The sequence below is a fragment of the Rattus norvegicus genome, chromosome 10, assembly GCF_036323735.1.
Source record: "Rattus norvegicus strain BN/NHsdMcwi chromosome 10, GRCr8, whole genome shotgun sequence".
Taxonomy (NCBI): Eukaryota; Metazoa; Chordata; class Mammalia; order Rodentia; family Muridae; genus Rattus; species Rattus norvegicus.
Window position 1 is genome coordinate 18,309,889 of NC_086028.1, and position 18,683 is coordinate 18,328,571.

General features: G+C 45.0%; 1 protein-coding gene across 7 annotated transcripts in view; it reads right to left on the bottom strand.

Annotated features, from left to right (window-relative positions):
* Nucleotides 1-18,683, bottom strand: part of Ranbp17 (RAN binding protein 17) — a 302,529-nt gene that overhangs the window by 5,255 nt on the left and 278,591 nt on the right. For all 7 annotated transcript variants that reach the window (XM_063268960.1, XM_063268959.1, XM_008767582.4 and 4 more), the window contains one exon: nt 1,497-1,595. In XM_063268960.1, the coding sequence (XP_063125030.1) occupies nt 1,497-1,595 (99 nt within the window). The remainder of the gene's footprint in view (nt 1-1,496; nt 1,596-18,683) is intronic.

An 18,683-nucleotide genomic window follows, 5' to 3' on the forward strand; every position in this document is an offset into this window, starting at 1 on the left:
CCCTCTTGCTCACTGTCACTGCTTAGACTGAGAGTCCTTGCCTCTACTGAGGGGAATGAACCTACGGTCCTCTACTTGTCACAGGGAGGCTAGGAGAAGAACTTAACTGGAAATGTTCAGGGAGTACTCTGGTGCCTGAAGGCAAGGCCAAGGGTCTCCCCTCCGGCCCCATCATCTCTTCTGGCTTCAGTGAATCACTTCTCTAAGAGCTCTGGGCTGTGTTCCAAGTCTGTCCTGCTGGGTTCCGTGGGTCTGCTCTGCTGAGGCAGGGCACTAGAGGGGACTGCTCAGTTCTGGGAGCATTTGCTGGCACTAAGAACAGTACCTGCCACACCTGGGCACAAATAACTGCTCAGCCCCCCTTTTTACTGCTGGGGTCCATGGTCTTTAAACAGACGTAAGCTCTGATGTTGAGCAGAACTCTTAATCACTGGAAACAGCCGAATTTCAGCCATCGACAACATTTGCCAGTCATATGGTTATCTTTTCAAACCAAAGCTGCATGATATTTAATTTCCATCATACATTAAAACAGCTCACATAAAAAAACGCACATAATTAATATGTAGTCAGACTAATACTTAAATACTATATATCAGAGGCATTATACTTAAACCACAATGTCTCCCAGAACAAGATTGGGAATGCACAAAACTACTTATTTCCCCCTTTTATAATGATGCGGTGACTCTCACCAAATGGAAAATTATTAGTTTTTCATCCTAAGCCATGAAATATTGCCTCCATCAGTAAAGTATAATATTGTGATGTCATAAGCTTTTTCTAAACACCGAATTTGCCCTTATTCCCTCTCAATCATTTTAAAAGAACTGCTCTCTTTTATAGAGCCTGGATTTAAATCACAGTAACACCGAGGGAAGATGAATGGCAGTGCTATTGAATGTGGCTAAAATTGGATCCTTCAGCCCAGGTGAGTGATGAGGCGGCGCCTCTCTTTTTGATATATTTTCTTCTTCTATTAGTTTCCTTCCAAGGCTGGGATTTTAGTTTGAATTTTAATGTATGCGGCTGCCTCTAATCTCACTGTCTTTCCCCAGTACTATCTTATTGTATAGACAATTCATTCTCCTGAGCAGTAATGCACTGCTCCCACTGACTGCTGAGGGGCCAGGTGCTTGGGAGGCAGCTGAGGGTGGCTAGAGCACTGAGGAGGCTGGGTGCATGCTCCCTAGATGAAGGGTAACTGGCTCTATCCACAATCCCTCAAGGGCTGCCACTGTTATCGCCTGTGGTCCCCAGATATAAAGGAAGACTGTGGCTCAGAATTGCCTGAGAGTGGAAGGCAGGTGAGGATGACTCTGGGACACTGTCGAGCAACCCACATGCAGAGCAGCGTGTGGGTTTCTGTGACCTCTGCTAACTCAGGAAGGTCTTGGGGAAAAGGGCCTTCTAGGCCTCAGCCTGTTAGCCCATGGTCTTCAGGGTCTAAGGGCCTCTCTCCCTCCTCTTGTGGCCCTCTCTGAAAGCACACTCACCTTCTCATTGAGCAGGATGAGCCCCAGGAGAGGCCTGGATACTGACCACTGGTTCCGACAGTCCTCAAAGACAATGGTGTTCATGAGGACAGACATCATCTAGAAGACAGAGGCACATGAAAACTCGGGCCTTGGCTTAGGGCTTGTCTGGATCCCAGACTTCCTATGCACTCCCTCCATCCATCCACTTTTCTGATGACAGCAGGGCTTTCCCTGAACACTTGGATCTCACTCTGGAAGCCTAGAAGCCAATGGAAACTCTGGGCAGACCCTGTCTACCCAAGGAAAAGTCTCTGTCACCAAAACCTTGATGAGAACCTTCTAGGTGAGTAGAAGATGCAGGTCGCAGAGACAGAAGGTTCCTTATCCCCGCTTCTCACATCTTACATGCTTTGCTCTGTGCTAAGTACTAGGTAGAGGCCCAATTCATTTTCCTGTCTGCTTCTCACCTCACCAAACAGTTTATGATGTTAATGGACATCTTTCTGTAGCTCACCACCGAGTAGAATAAAACACTTTCCACGTGACTCCAGAATGGTGTGTTTCCTGCTAGCTTAGACGTTGTTTTCAAATCATTCATTACTAATCACTCACTCACCCATCCTCCGAGCTCCCGACGTTATTAAGACACATAGAAGAGATAATAGATTCTTCGAGCTTCCCTTGGAGCTTGCTAGGGAAGTCATGGAAAGAAAACTGTGGGGACTAGGTATAGGAAGAGAGCTGTATCATGTGGAGGGGACATGCTAAGTTCTTCAAGGTGGTCAAGGAGCTGGCAATGGGACAGGAAACATCCAAGGTTCCTCATAAGCAGAGAGGAGGCAAAGACAGGGCGGGAGCGGACAGACTGGGCTCATCAATAATAAGGAATAGAAGACCACGCTGATTGAGTCTAGACTTTACCCTCAATGCAAGGTAGCTAGCGATGGGCTTGTGGCCACGGTGAAGTATGTGGAATGTGCCCTGGGCATGAGATACGACAGGTGGGAGTCCAGGGGTGAGGCTGCTCCAACAGTCCAGGCAAAGGGCTGTGAAGTGGGCTGACGTCTCCTGCTGCAGCCTATGTTTCCATAGCTCTAGAGCTGGTCTCCTCAATGGAGGACAATGAAAGGGCAGTGGTGTAGTAAGAGCCCCACAGACACCATCCCTACTAGGGTTTGAGGACTTGGTTTGCTTTGAATGCTTTTAGCAACCTCCTGTTTCTGCATAAGTATGAATGTGTAATGTGCATGTGCGTGTTGTGCATGTACAATTTATATGTGTATTATGTGAGGGTGAAGTTGGGTGTCTCCCTTAAATGCTCTCCATTTCACTTACTGAGGTAATAAGTTAATTATTGCTGAACCCACAGCTTGAGAATAATGTCCAACTAACCAGTCAGCTCGCCAGCCTCCTGGACACTGGAGGGCCTTGTGCATTATGTAGTGCTAGGGATCTGAACTTTGCTCCTCCCTTTGCACAAGTGCTCACTTATCTACTGGCCATCTCCCTGCCCCTGGCAAAAAGTTTTGGTAATCTAATCTATTCTGTGATCTTTGGCAAGTAACTGAATGGCTCTTGAGATGTCTCTTTTTATTAACTCTGAGGAGGGAAGGAAATAATCCAGCTCAAGGAAAGCTCTGAGCATGAAATGAGATGGCCTTTGAAAGTGTTGCAGAGTATGCATGCTGCAGACACTGAGGGCATCAACACCAGCAATGGTCATAGTTCAACAGCTGCCGCTTTTGTCACCGTCTAATGACTGGGCTGGCTACAAATGAAACCTGCCAGCCCAGACACAACACAAACGCGCATGTCCAGTCTCTCTGGAGAGGCCAGAACTCCATGCCTGGCATGCTCAACATCCTTTGTAGATCACACATTCCCATGAACGGTACAGTGAGCCAGTCAAAGTCATCGAGCACAAATTAAATTGACAAGCAAAACTAACAGATCCACGGAGACAACCTAAAATATTATGGGTTTCACAATCTGAAGCAGAATGGATATTTTAATGGAGAAGATTAAAGTTAGAGGCACCAAATTCTTCCAGTAACTGACAAAGCATCCTGGAGTGATGTGCCAATTACTTTATACGGTCCTCTCGTGTATTCATTTGTCTGAATGCATGTATTTATGTCTGTAATAAGTAAGGGAATGTTTGAATAAAATACTTTTCTAAAAATAAAGTTGGCAAAAATGGATGATTTTTTTCCTTTTGAACTTTTCTGAAAATATGTGAAGCACCGAGTAATCTTCTTAAATGGCATTGATGTGGCAGCCAATTTCCAGAGTTATTTTTTCTAATAATCCTAGAGTAGTGGGAAAACAGCCCAAACAGTAGTGTAAGCTCCTCTGGAACCTGAGACTCCCCACGCCCAGGCCCACGCTCTGGGGAAGATGCCGGTGTGACACTAAAGCACAGTTCGTCCCTTTCCCTGGCAGGCAGTGTGATGTTTAGGGGGTGGGGGGGCGGGCGGCCATTCTCAGTTGGCTTTGGCTACATTGCCCAGGGCCTGTACTCCAAACCATACGCATTGCCACTGACATCATTAAGTGGGTGCTTTGCCAAAGCAGGGAGGGGACTTCACTTGATTCCTCATTCCTCCCACTCCTTACAGATTTTGGCTGGAGTTTTGTTCAATGAGGAGACAGCAATAGGCATTAGACTGAGAACTGAGCCCAAGTCTGGCCCTGCTAATTTTCCCATGGCATTTGCCTTTGTATCCCAGATATGAAGCAGGGACTGTGACAGCTGGGGTGAAGAGATGCTGTGAGGAAGTTCTTTTGTATAGACCAGATATCTATACTGTCCTTGTCACAAAGGATGCCTTACATACAAGGGTCCCATACTGTAACTGCAGCTTCCGCTGGCCTAAGCCTAAGCCATGGAATTTCATGGCGCAGGTAAGAATACCAACTTGGGCTGAGGTTGGACAGGTAAAGGAGATTATATTCTTCTCAAAGTTCTCTAACTCCATTCGGAGGTGTAGCTCCAGAACGAAGCTCATGGGGGGGGGGGCAGCCAGAAGCTGCCGTTGACTTGGCTGGGGGTTAGCCCAGGCTTAAGTGTCAACAGTATGACAGTACAACCAGTCAAACAAACACATCCAAGTCACCATCATTTGGCCTAGCAAAGCCAGGCCACAGAAGAATGAGGCAGAGACAGAGCAGCCCTGACTAACTGTCGGTGTCCCCTGATGAGTTTTCTCACTGTCTAACAAAGTCATCATTTATGGGGTCTACTGTACATGCTGTCTCTGCTCTCAGGTAAGCCTTCAGAGAGCAGGAGAACATTACCCATCACATGTCTGTATACACTAAGGGCCTGGAGTCAAGGAGAACACACTTGATGGAGGTGCTGCTAGGATGTAGGGTGAGTTCAGGTCTTTGGCATATGCACAAGTCTGCTCCAATTCCTCATGCTCAGAGCCCCTGGCTACATATGCCCCCATGGCTGGTTCCTACTGCAGACCTCTAGGGGCCTCATCCTTTCACCTTCAGTGGCCTGGACATGGCGTCTGTCTGCTCTAGCAGCTTCTGTAGTCATGCAGCTGTTGATGTCTATGATTAGAACCCAGGGCCATGGCTTCTAAGTTTTCAGCAAGTCTCTCTGCTTCCCACCCGGAATGCTTACATGTTTAACTACTATCTTTACAGATATGGAAGTGAACAATAATAAACCTGACAATGTCTTTGGAAATTGATCCATTGAACATTTCAGGGGAAATAATGATTTCCCTATCACTGAGAGGACCACAATTTAAATTAATACCACAGAAATGAGTAAATCAGGCTAGTTTTCTCTAGGATATACTACTTCTGAGAAAGTAAATGTTTCCATGGCCAGCACTTGACCATGCTGAATACTGTAATTCACACACATTCTGTAAAGTCATGAGAAATAAGTGAAAAAACAAAACAAAACAAAACAAAACAAAACAAAAGCAAACCATCCAAAACCAAAACTAAAGCTCCCATCCTGTCCTCAGTCAATGTTCCATAGAAGAAAGGGGCCATGGAGGGTGAGTACCGGCTGTGAAGGATGAGGTCCATTCAGGGAACTCAGCTCTGTCCTCCCTGTCTCCAGCCCCTTGCTAGTGTTTATGACCCCTCCCCAATGCTGCACTTCTGCTGTCTGCTTGTGAGGCAATGAAAAATGGGCCTTGTCTAATGGTTAACACAGAGGAGGCCTAGCAAAACCAGGCCGAAGAAGAGTGAGAGGCAGACAGAGTAGCCCTATGCCCTAGCTCTGAGGGCTGAGGGGAGATCAAAAAGGACAAGCGAGGGGGACACAGTACAGAACACAGCCTGTATGTTAATCCATGGAGGACATGAAATCATCCACACCCCAGCCAAGCTCCAGTGTCCTGACTGTGCGGTAATATGCTGGTGATGTTCTGAGGAACAGCTAATAATAAATGCATCCAACTCTTAAGAGCTACCCTGCGCCTAGGGAATGCACCAGCCTTTCAGAAGGCCAGGAAGAGAGGAGAGGAAGGCTGACCTTACCAACAACAACATGACAAAACAAACCCACCCCACACAACTGCCTCAACAATGCAACAGGACTTGAAGAACTAGGAGATCTCTCCAACCACAGGGTGGTTTCTCCAGAGCACCTACCCTAAAGAGAGGTTCGGGCTTAGGGAGTCACAGCACAGCGGAAGGAGGAAATGCTTCCAGGTTTTAAGTGCACACGAGGCAGGGATGACTGTCATGATTGAGAGCTGTTCCTGAGGCCACATGCACAGAAGATACTGAAATGTGATCCTGCTCAAATTAGACACTAGCTGTCTTTAGGGAAGAAGAATCAATTGTTCCCTTCATCTGCCATCTTCCTTGGTGATATTAGTAGATGGTATGAAAATGAATACAGTGGATAGAGAAGCACATATTTTGTTAAATTCTTCTGCCTCTCCAGATGAACTGAGGCCTAACATCTAAGTTACATTACATTTAAAATATCTGTACATAGCAAGCAATCCCTATGTGATGGTATTGAAGTATTTAGCATTTAAAAGGAAAACCAATGGGATGAAATGTACGATTAGTAAGACTCCTCATCTGAAGGAGCCTGCGGTCGGTTATGGGTGGCCTGTCTCCCCAGAGGTCACCTGATGAGGACTGCCTGCTTGGCCTTTATACAGTGTCAGCCTTGCTTTAAAACTGGGAGGGGGTGCTTTAAAGGCACCACAGGTCCAGTAAGCCAGGTCTGGTCACAAATAAGCCTGAATTATATGGAAACTCAGTGTCCTTGGCTCCCCTCACAGAAACTTACAGGATGCTTGTGCTCTAAGTGATGAATTGCCTAGAATATTTAAAAACTCTTGCACTAAATGTAGTATCTAAGGAAAAACACAACCTAGCTTCGCTGTTCTTTCAATTTTCTCCATTACCAACCTTACCCCTACTTCTCAAAACATTCATTTTAATCATGGCTTATTGGGGAAAGAATTACCTGCCAGTCTCCCAGCTTAGGAGAAGGTCAAGCAAGAATGAAACTTCAGGATTAATTAATTGAGAGTTCTGCATGCAATGTGTCTATTCTGAGTGTTATAGCACACATCACTAGGAGAACAGTTTTATTTTCCAGGGTTGAAATAAATTATAATAAATTATTCATTTCAATGGCAGAGATGTACTGAAAAGCAACAGCAGGAAAATTGACTACGCCACACTGTGAGTCTCAAGCCTGAATCTTCATTACCCATCCGGAACTTTTACATGTCGTAAATCATATTTCAAGTGGCTGCAGATCTCATAGAGCAGCTCGCCACATTAAAACAAACCAGAGAACCTGGGGTACTGAGGGCTGCACTCAGCACTACTCCCCCCTCACACACACACACACACACACACACACACACACACACACACACACCACACCAACACCAAACAGCAGCTGTTTCATGCCATGTTAAAATTCAGCCTTCCCAGTCAAAAGCCCCACCTGCATTTCCTGAAGATAGGAATGTTAAGAAGATCTGTGTGCTTGGCAATGTCACTCTCCCTAGATTTCCTTCAAGTGCTACATGTATAGCTCATAGTGGTACCTGAATGACTAACATAAATCCACATCTGAGAACTCTAAACGGCCTACAGCAGCTTCCTTCAAAGTTCTCTATGGCAGCGTGGGTGCCTAGAGAGGCCAGCCTATCTGCCCTGGACAGGTGTGGCTGAGCACTAACAGCTGCACACAGCTGCACCCAGGATCAGGGACATACAAGTGAGAGGAAATGAGATGAGAAAACGTCCAGGACAGCGAGTGCTTAGCATGTTTGAAGAGTGAACAGCCTTTTATGGAAGACTCGGGGGTAGCCCAAAGCAGAGCTGAGGGTGAGGAGCAGACCCTCACCAGGGCCAGCACACGGAGACTAGCTATCACTTGGGGTCTGCCATATAGAGCAGGAACTAACTTGGCTTCAGAGAAGGGTTAGGGCAAATGCAGAGGCCAGACTCTGAGCTGAGCTTGTCCTGGGAGAGCTCACTGGCAAGACAGTGAAGATGAGCAAAGACTGCAACAGCAGCCAGTATGGTCAGGATCTTCCACTAATGTTCTCAGCCAAAGCATTGCTTCTGAGAAAGAAAACTGGAACCTGAAACCACAGATAGATTCAAAACTCCAAGAACATGCACCCAGATTCAAGACTCAACAGAGAAGCAGCAGCCAGAAGCTGAGGTGCTGCTTCCTCTGCAGGTGTTCGGGTGCTGTTGACCGCATCCATGCTGATCACCAACAGAACCTCGGGTGCTGTTGACCGCATCCATGCCGATCACCAACAGAACCAGCAGCAACAACACTGCGCCAATGGCATGTGCACACAGGCCCGCAAGGACTTCGGCACTGGCTCAGGCCACTCAAGACCAAGGGGTGTGAGAAAAGCAGGTGACTTGCTGATCTGTCACCACAACACTGTCCAGTGAGCAGCATACTTCACCACAGAGCAGTATATACAGAATGGCACGAGGGCCTTCCTGGTAGTTATCAAGGCAGAGTGCAGTGAGTGCCAGCTCACTATACACTTGTCATCCCTTCAGGAGGAGACGCAAAATCTCATTGCATCTCATCTGACGGGACAGTCTTCCTAGTTCCTTTGGGACAGTCTTCCTATTTCCTTGAAGAGATCTGGTTAGATGGCCCCAAAGACTTTCAGTTACTAGTGAAGGATTATGTTACTTATTTTAAAAATGTTTCCTTTGGGGAAACTATGTCTTCATGGACAAATCATGGGGCCCCTCGAAAGCGCTTTTCACTAAGAGCCTAGTGTTTATCTGTGTACGTAAGTGGGTTGTATGCACAGAGCCTAGCATCTACAGTGCGGAGTTTGTCTTTTTCAGAAATGAGTCCTCCCCACTATTTACATTTTGAAATTAAAATACAATTATATAACTCCCCCCCCCACACCATTTCCCTTTGCTGAACCCCCTTTCTACTCCATGTAGTCTCCTTTGCTCAGTCTTAAATTCACAGACGCCTTTTCTTTGTTGTTATACACAGACATCTCCTACCTAGATATGGAAACAACTGCTCAGGACAATCCTGTTATTGGGATGTAAATGGGTTCAGGCTAAACACTTGGTAGTAGATAACCAACTGGGGGTGGGTGTCCCTGAGGGAAACTTCTTGTCTGCTCTCAGGATCCTTTAGTTGCTTGTGGGTCCTGTCTACCACAGGGTCCCTGTAAGGTTCCAGCTTTGCATGTTAGCACGTGCACTGCCGTTATCCTGCATCTACTAGGAATGTTAAGGAAGGTACATCCATGTGCAACACGGCTCCCTAAATAGGACATGAACAAGGAAGGGTTTTATTTGTGGCTGTCTGATGACACCGAATGTACTGGCCAGGAGATGGGGAGACGATCAAAGATGCTGAGAGCGGGAAGCTCTTCTTCCCTAGTAAATGCATGGGCCCAACACGGGAGAGAAGCCAAGAGCGCTGAGCCTGCTGCCTTGGTTTACCCCACATTTGCTGATACACACCTTGACTAGGCTCTGACCCAGGATCTGGGGACAGAGGTGAGCAAGCCAGTGTCAGTTCTCAAAGAGCTTGCAGTCAAGTAGGGAGAAGACTCAGTGCAGTACGCTAAATGCTGCAAAGAAGCCTACACGGGAGGCTTTGAGAGGCCGGAGGAATGCCAGTTGTGCCAGGATCTGGGTGGGGCAGGCAGGGGAGGCTTCAGAGAGGGTGCATTTGACCTGCTGTAGAGAATGAGCGGTTTGACTTGTCAGGAGAGAGGGGTGTAAGCATAAAGGTTATGATGGCCGTCTGCAGGACTGTGCAGGGAGTGTAGGGGAGCTGCTCACGTAGGCAGGGGTTGCATCTGGTGAAGGGCCTAGAGATGTTTGCAAGTAGAAGTAGCTTGCTATCCTGTAGGACATGAGTATCATTACAAGAGAATGATAATCTCTCTGGCCCCAGTGTAGTATGAACCACTGACAACCACTCCTCTATGGGACCTCGGCCTCTGGGCCATCTGGGCCATCTCGCTTCTCCCAAGCAGTAGTGGTTTCTTGCTATTCTGAGATGGGGAGGCCACAGGCAGAAGGTCACTTGCTTGCTCCTGTGCCCCAGTTAGGACATGCTCATCATCTCCTGCCCTGCTGGCCCTGCTGCCGGTACACTGGGGAAGGGCACTGACATTATTTCCCTTGGCTCACAGCACATAACCTAATAGTGTCCCTTGTCAGGAGTGGTTCTTCTTGTCAGGAAGCTTTTTATTGATGTCCACCCTTCATCTTTGCCTTTCTTAATATTATCCCATTATGCCAATACTCCATTGTGCCATGCTAAGTAATTCCCTTTCCTCCTGGCATTTACATCTTCCAAGTATTTATAGACTTATCAAATGCCCCATTTAGTTGTCACTTAGGCAAGCTATACATATTTAGCTCCTTTAATCTGGCCCCATAAGCCAGCCCTTCCATTCTCCTAAATCACTTGAGTTACTTCCCTCCAGATTTCTGTCAATTTGTCTCCTGCCTCTCTCTAATGTAGGGAGCTGAGGAGAGCAGTGCAGGGTGAGGAGGGAAGACTTTCTTCCTCTGTGGGATAAGAGCACATTATGCACCTGGAATGGAACTTCTCTAGTTTCTAAAACAGGCTGGGCCTCTGCAGGGATGACGGCTCCTTTGTCTCCACAAGGCTATCTGCACATGTCCTCACTACTCAACTCATGGCTCTTTAGCACACACTGAGTACCTGCTGTATACCAGGCACACAGGAGTGCCTTGTGTAGAACCAGGTACTGTTCTGCAGAATTTTCTACTTTCCCCTTCTTTGTTTTCACATTTAGTCACTGTTCAAAGAATTACTGGCCTCTTATTAGGTAGGTGTTGAGAACTTCTGATACAGAGCTGAAAAAAACGTGGTCTTGAATTAGTTAGCTTCCTATCATTGTGACCAAACTGCTCTGACACAAACAACTTAAAGGAACAATGATTTATTTTGGCTCATGGCTCCAGGGGGCTCAGTTGACGGTGCCTTGGCCTCGGGCCCTGGGCAGAATACCACGTGCTTCAGGAGGTTTCTATCTCACGGAGGTCAGGAAATAGAGACAAGGATGGGCCAGGCCTAAGACGTACCCAAGGACTGCTTGTGGCCTATTTCCTGCAGCTAGGACTTACCTGCTAAGTTTCCCAGAACCCCTAAAATAGTGCTGTCATCTGGGAATAAGCAGTGAGCACATGGGCCTGTGGAGGCCATTTCAGAGTCAACCATAACAGGCCTTAAGGAGCTCATGTATTTATTAATCTCTTATTGTCCACCCATCAAGCTGTCCCTTCTAATCTTGGAGAAATCATCCTGAATGCACTTATCTCTAATTGCTGCTGAGTGGAGCTGCTGTGCTCCATCTGAACTGAGAGGCCACATTAAGCATGGGCATTAACAGAGAGCTCTTGCTTCTGGTGTCCCTTATGGTGATCTGCCTTGAGGCCCCAGCCACTCCCCTTCAAGCCTGGCACTTTCTATTGCTGTCTTTCATGGTGGTGTATTATTTTACATTCCCGGCTCACAGGACCACCAGGAAGTATACTGAGAGGCTTTACTTGTCTCTCTGGCGATGGAGGACATCGAGGGAGCAATGGAATGAGAGACTCTAAGACCTGAGTCTTGGGGAGTCTAGGCCATGAGTGACTTAGCCAACTGTTCCAAGAAGCCAATTCAACCATGCTAGAAATTCTCCTCTGGGGTTGGGGATTTAGCTCAGTGGTAGAGCGCTTGCCTAGCAAGCGCAAGGGCCTGGGTTCAGTCCCCAGCTCCAAAAAAAAAAAAAAAAAAAAAAAAAAAGAACAAAAAGAAAAAAAAAAAGAAATTCTCCTTTGTGGGATAGTGCAATCCTCAAAGATACATAAATGATCCCAAGGACACACAGCATGCAAGTCTTTACTAAGTAGAGCATTTTCAAGGAAAAGCTTTAAATGAGGATGGAATTTCAGGAGCCAAAGACCATGTGCGTTTGCCCATGGTGCTGATGGTTGGTTGCAGGAGTATATGGGTAGGTTTCCGTAATGACAGGTGAATAGCCTGCAGACAAACAAGGCTTCCTTTACATTCTGTATGAATGTGGCTCTATCAACAAGTGCTGCTGGTTGAACTGCCTGAGGGTTAACAGGAAAATGAACAGGAAAGTTAGTTTCCCATTCTTGCCATAGGGATGCATAGGGATGTGCTTCTGGAGTTACAGTAAAACCTGCAAGTGTCTGAAAACCAGTAATCACTACAAAATCAGGCATGCCATACCAGCATGGGGCAAACCCTCGTCTTCCCACAATGCTGCTGTCATTCAAGAAACTCCATGGCTTTTCATTCCTTTTCACAGTGCCACTCGGAGAAAAATCGGGAAAAATCTTGCCTGGCTCCTTTGGACGAAGGTGGATTGGTAAGAAAGCACATTGGAAATGAACAGTAGATTAAGGCCCCAGGAAGCTTTTGTTTGGTCAAAACAGGGTGAGATCTAGGGACAGACAATCCTAGCTCTTCTCTAGACTCATCAGTCTGAGATCCACTATTTTAATGACAAACCTAAGGAAATCGGCTTTTGAAGAAAAGGGGCTCATTTAGCTTATAGCTTTGCAGGTTTTCAGCCCAAGACTGGATTCTACTGGTTTGCCTCTGGTGAGAACCTGATGGTTAATAGTACCACTTACATAGGCACACAGAGAGGAGGGAAGCACACCTCATGCCGGAAAGCAGGGTGGGAGGACCAGGTTTCTGTGATAATCTTTTCCTGTCTTTCAGTATTAGCACCCTGGGAACGGAGTCTCTAATCACATGAGCCCTGCATGGACACACAAGTCAGACACCACTCACTATCACTGGCCGATAGTGAGTTATCTCAGTCCACACATTTCCTCCACTAGTTTACTCTCTTTTGTTTGTTTTATTTTTTTTCGATTTATTTTATTTTATGTTTGCTGTCTTCAGACACACCAGAAGAGGGCATCAGATTCCATTACAGATGGTTGTGAGCCACCATGTGGTTGCTGGGAATTGAACTCTGGACCCGTGGAAGAGCAGTCAGTGCTCTTAACCATTGAGCCATCTCTCCAGCCCCCACTAGTTTACTCTTGATGTACCAATCCTCCCCTCTCTCTGGTTTTCTGGTTATTTTGAGACAGGGTTCCTCTGTTTAACGGTTCTTGAACTCACTCTGTAGACCAGGCTGGCCATGAACTCACAGATCCGCCTGTCTCTGCCTCCCGAGTGTTGGCATTAAAGGTGTGCACCACCACCACCACCACCTGGCTGATGTATGGTTATTTTCATGTTTAAAGAATCCACGCCCATTACTGCTGTTATGAGATTTTAGGTATGATGGTACTGTCTTAGTGAGTAGTTATGGTCTTTATTTTCATACTTGCCACTATAAGGTGAAGCCTAAAATATAGGGGAGGAATAAGTGAAGAAAGAGTTATTTTGGGTCAAGACTCAAACATGAACTGCCCTTCCTTCTCCTTAGTCCAGTGAATGTGACTCTGAGAACGCATATCACAGAACAACTCTGAAAGTGCAAAGCACATGGACAACATGGCTGCAGACCTTGATAAACCTGTCTGACGTCACAGACTTTAAATTAAATGATCTTTTTTTTTTTTTTTTTTTTTTTCGGAGCTGGGGATCGAACCCAGGGCTTTGTGCTTGCTAGGCAAGCCCTCTACCACTGAGCTAAATCCCCAACCCCTTAAATGATCTTTTAAGAGAAGTCTTAGGCTTAGATACACATTGGAAGAATATGTTTATAAATAGCAGGTGATTTCTCAAGGGCAAACAGTAACATCAAACCTAGGTGCTAGCTATGCCTCAAACACAAAGCCACATTCTCTGTTGACTATTTGGTGTTGAGTCTGTTTTCATTTGCTCATTGGGTCCTCACAGCTCTCTAAGTCAAGAAACTTTAATATGTGAGGATCTTAGCTCTACAATGTGTTGTTTCCTGTCTAGGCAGAAAAGCCAGGGCTCTCTAGACAAGATGAGGCGCCCACTGGGAGTTTTCTCCATCTCTGTCCTCCCACCACAGCTGTTTGGTCTTTTCTTTGAGAATCTCTTAGGGCAACTGTCTGCTCCTCTGCTGGAGAACAGCTGCCTCTCTAAGCGCATGGCAAGGAATGGATGGACGCTTTGCCTTTTGAGTATTTAAATGTTCAGCTTATGTGAGACTTAAAGATTGACCATCATCCAAGTGCCAGCTTCTTAATCTATGAAGGAAGAACAGGGCTGTAGCTCAGTAGTAGAGAACCTACCTAGCATATATAAGGCTCTGGGATTGATCCAAAATCAACAACACAAGCCAGTAAAGATGTTAAGTAACTCAGGTTGGGTCAAGTGTCAACAGCTTATGGGTACACATCTTTAATCCCAGCCCTCAACAGGCAGCAGGTGGATGAGTTTGAGGCTAGCCTGGTCTACAGAGTGAGTTCTAGGACAGCCAGAGCTACAAAGAAACCCTGCCTTGACCATGAACCCCAAAGTGGAACTTGGCATTTGCGCAATACCTGCCTCACACTCAGCACAGTCGCGCGCTGTTTCTGCCACGTTTTCACTGCACTCATTCACTAGCACAGTTTTCTGATGGTTGGAGACGCTCCTTCCACAGTGATGCTTTTAGGTCCCAGAAAGCCCAGAGAACCCAGGGTTCTGCAGGGTGGTAACTGGCCAGTCAGACCTTCCAGCAGAGGTTGGATGGCTCTACTGTGCGTGATGGATGGGGGAGTAGGGAGACGATTTTAGGTGTAACCTCTGTACCTCAGAGAAGTATTGCTCAGAGTGGGAAGCTTACACTTGCATAAGACTTGGTGTAGTTTTCTTTGTGAAATATGTATGAATGCTGCTCTTACCATGAAACCCACATGTCCTCTACAGTGCTTTCATTTTATGAGAAACCTTAAAAACAAACAATGAAGATGAAAAATCACTGTCAGTCAACAGACCAAGCCATCCCGTTTGAAGAGTCTGTTTAAACCCTTGCCAGAGTTTGTGTCAGCACTTAACCTACGGAAGATCTCTACAGTGACTTATTTTTTGCAGAGGTTTTAAAAAAGGATAATTACTGAGTCCTTAGTTTTTAATTTACACAGATAGCCAATTATGCTCATCACTATCAATGAGGAGGCTAAAATCCATCTTACTTGCCAGAACCGGGTAAGAGGCTATTACAGAGCATGCCTAATTATCATTGGTCTAAGTCTGAATAAAGCTGTGTGTGTCCCCTTACAAAATACCCTCTCTCCGCCTTACAAGGAAAGAGTGTGAAAGAAATGTCTGCTGTCGACTTCCCACAACTCCCTTCACTACTCTGAGAACATTTGCTGCAGACCAGGAGCAGAAGTGACTGTGCTAAACTGTAGATAAAAGAACGATGACAGATTGCAGTCACTTTAATTCATAAAGAAAGCATTCGGAGCCCCTGGGAATGTCAAAGCCAGCCACCGGCACCCAGCGACTCCATGCTAAGGCACAGGAGACCTCATCTTTTCTGTTTAAAGACAAAGGCTAATGGCTGGTTTGTTTATCCCAAATTTCTTCCTTATGAAGAGCTGACTGCTTGCCTTCCTTCCTATTTCCTTCTTTCCTTTTTCTTCTTTTAAAGATTCTTGGAAAGCATAATTCTCCTATTCTATAAACACACAAACAAAACTGTAAAATGACATCATTCTGTTTTCATTTAATTACTTCTGAAATGCTTTCTATTTAATATTCATTACTCAAAAGCTAATTTAAAAGAGAAAGAGATGTGACTTATTCAAAAAGATGTACTGTCATTCACAGCAATAGTTATCTAATATACAGAAGTTAATAAAGCAGATTAATCTACAAGTCCCTTTAAGCCATTCTTGAGTTTTGAACAACTGCCTCTTTGACCTTTCACCTTCATGCTGTGCACCAGTAGCAGGTGCCAGCTGTACAGAAATTACGGCTGCCGTGTTTGGAAGCAAAATCTTTTCTTACTTTGCTTCTGACCAGCAGCTGACCCTGTAGGAGTGATTGTTTCTGGTGCCGGCCTAAAGGCTACATAAACCAGTAGCAGATAAACAAAAGGCTACATAGACCAGCTGCCTTGCCTAAGGGTACCATCCTGGGCTGACACCTCTACTCCTTCTCTAGCATCCCAAATTGCTCCTTGTTTGCTTCCATACATGCATTTCATCCTTGTTATTTTGTGTGAGGGGTAGAGGTAAGAGACCCCTCCCTTTTGAACTTGACTTTTGAGTATTCCATGTCAAACTGTGCCATTATAATGCTAATATAGGCCTGATTTAGCAACTTTAATAAGAGGCTAAACCCTCTTGTAATTAGATAATAAAATTTTATTATGTATTTTAATATTAAAAGTCTTAAAATCAGACTCTTCAAATCATATACTGGTACAAAACTAAGGCACTTAAATATCATTTCCTCAGAAAACAAGAACCTGCAAACACACTGGCTTATTTTTCATTCTCTGAAATGTAAACACGGAATTCCTATGTGGTGGCAGTGAAAGCTTCAACACTCTTAATTATGTGCAGGGAAGAATGAATCTATTCGCGTATGAAGCACACTGTACCATTTCCAGCAACAGCATGAGATGGTTTTGACAGTTATTTCGTGGATACAAATTACACAAGTATAAAAACAATCCCCATAATGATTAAATGCAGTTATGTACATAGGAGAATACCAGTGCAAATGGTAACATATTTAAATGGTTTTCCTTCATTAAAAAAATTATATATGATATTAAACCATCAATCACTGCGGAGGCACAGGAGTTTAAATGTACTGTCACTGGCTGAAACAAATGACTTGGAGACTGGGTTCTGGCTTGCTCAATATGGTCTCTTTCTGCTGCTTAGTCACCCGACTCTCTGCTGGCTTGGGCTACATCTGGTGGATTCCATTCCTTTCAATTAATAAGGCAAGTCATGCTATCAATGGACTGTAGCCTTCCACAGTGCTTAGAGCTGAGGAAACGTATCCTCACGGGTGGGAGCCCTCTCTGCTCTGCTAACTCGAACACTATTGGCAGTGCTTCTTCCTGCTCTGGCCCACTGTAGACTTGATGTTTCCTGCAGTGTCAGAAGGGCTATTTTATACTAAGAATCTTGGCATTACCATTTAGCTTATTGAAATTATTATTTGGTAGTGTATGACCATTATAGACTTACAAAATCATGCCTATAGACGGTGGTTTGGAAAGTCACTATTTTGGGTATTGTAGGTTGATGTCCTTAGGTAGGTGAAGCATTTCCTTTGTAGATGCCCACGGACCACTGTAGAGAATGAGGCAGTGCTGAGGCCTGCACAAGTGTCAAGATGTGGGATATCTTTGAGAGGATAGGAGGCACGCCACAAAAATGATCGTTATAGTTACACTAATATTATGACATCTATATTGCAACTTAGTCACCCAACAAGTATACCTAACAACGAAAATCAAAGTAGCAGATATACTTAAAAAAAAAAGATTAAGATAATAGCCATTCTTCTAAAAGAAAACATAATTGGCTATAAAGGAACAGATAACTCTATAATATTACAGGTAAAATATTTTAATAAAGATTATTAGTTTTGGGGTTGGGGTTTAGCTCAGTGGTAGAGCACTTGCCTAGGAAGCACAAGGCCCTGGGTTCAGTCCCCAGCTCCGAAAAAAAAAAGAAAAAAAAAGATTACTAGTTTTTACTTTTAAAATTCTATCTATCCATCTATCTATCTATCATCCATTTATCTATTGACTGATCACACGTGTATACCATTGTACATGCGTACTTTGAGATAGGGTCTCTCACTGGCTTGAAACCCTCCAAATAGGCTGGGCTGGCTGGGAAGTGAAGCCCAGGGACCCGTCTTTGTCCAGTGCTGTGGTTACAAGCGTGAGGAAAGGTAAGCACTTTATTGACTGAGCCATCTCTCTGGCCAGAGTTTTTCATTTGTAAAAGGTTTATTCCCTCTTGGACTTAATCAATTACTTTATTACTTTACCTACACAGGTATTTTGCCTGGATATATTTCTATGTACCATGTATATGTAATATCCACAGAGGCTAGAAGATCCTCTGGAACTAGAGTTGCAGACTGTTGTGAGCTGCCATGTAGGTGCTAAGACTTAAACTTAGGTCCTCTGGAAGAGCAACCAGCGCTCTTAACCTTGGAGCCATTTCTCCAGCCTCCCTCTTTGACCTTTAGTGTCTTCATGCTGTTACCTAGATGTTTTAGTTTAGACCTGGCCTTCTTATGGATTTTAACTTCATTCTTAGTAGTTAGATCTCTCCCTCTCCTTCCCCCACACAGATAGAGGTCTATCTGGATAGAGAACACTCTTGATTTTTACCTCAAACAAACCTGGTAATAAAAAAGCAAAACAGGATAAGGAAAACCAAAATAATTATATTAAAAAAGGACAAATAAAAGTGCTTCAAAAATTATGGAAAAAAAAATCAGATTACAACACTGTCTGAGGCAGTGCTACAGGACTGAGTGAGCCACAAGCAGCAGGGCGCTCCACACTGGAGGGCTCAGCTCTGTCCCTCCTCATAGTCACAGATGGCACAGATAAGAAACTGAGAACCACACTCACACACAGCCAGCTCATTGTTCTGTTTTTTTCATTGTTGTTTTGTTTTTAACAAAACACAAATCTCCATATCGCTTTAGGACAAAGTTCAATGTGTTTGGCAAGGCAATGTTTAGCTGGTTTTTGGGGATGTGATGAGGCCACCCCCTTTTAG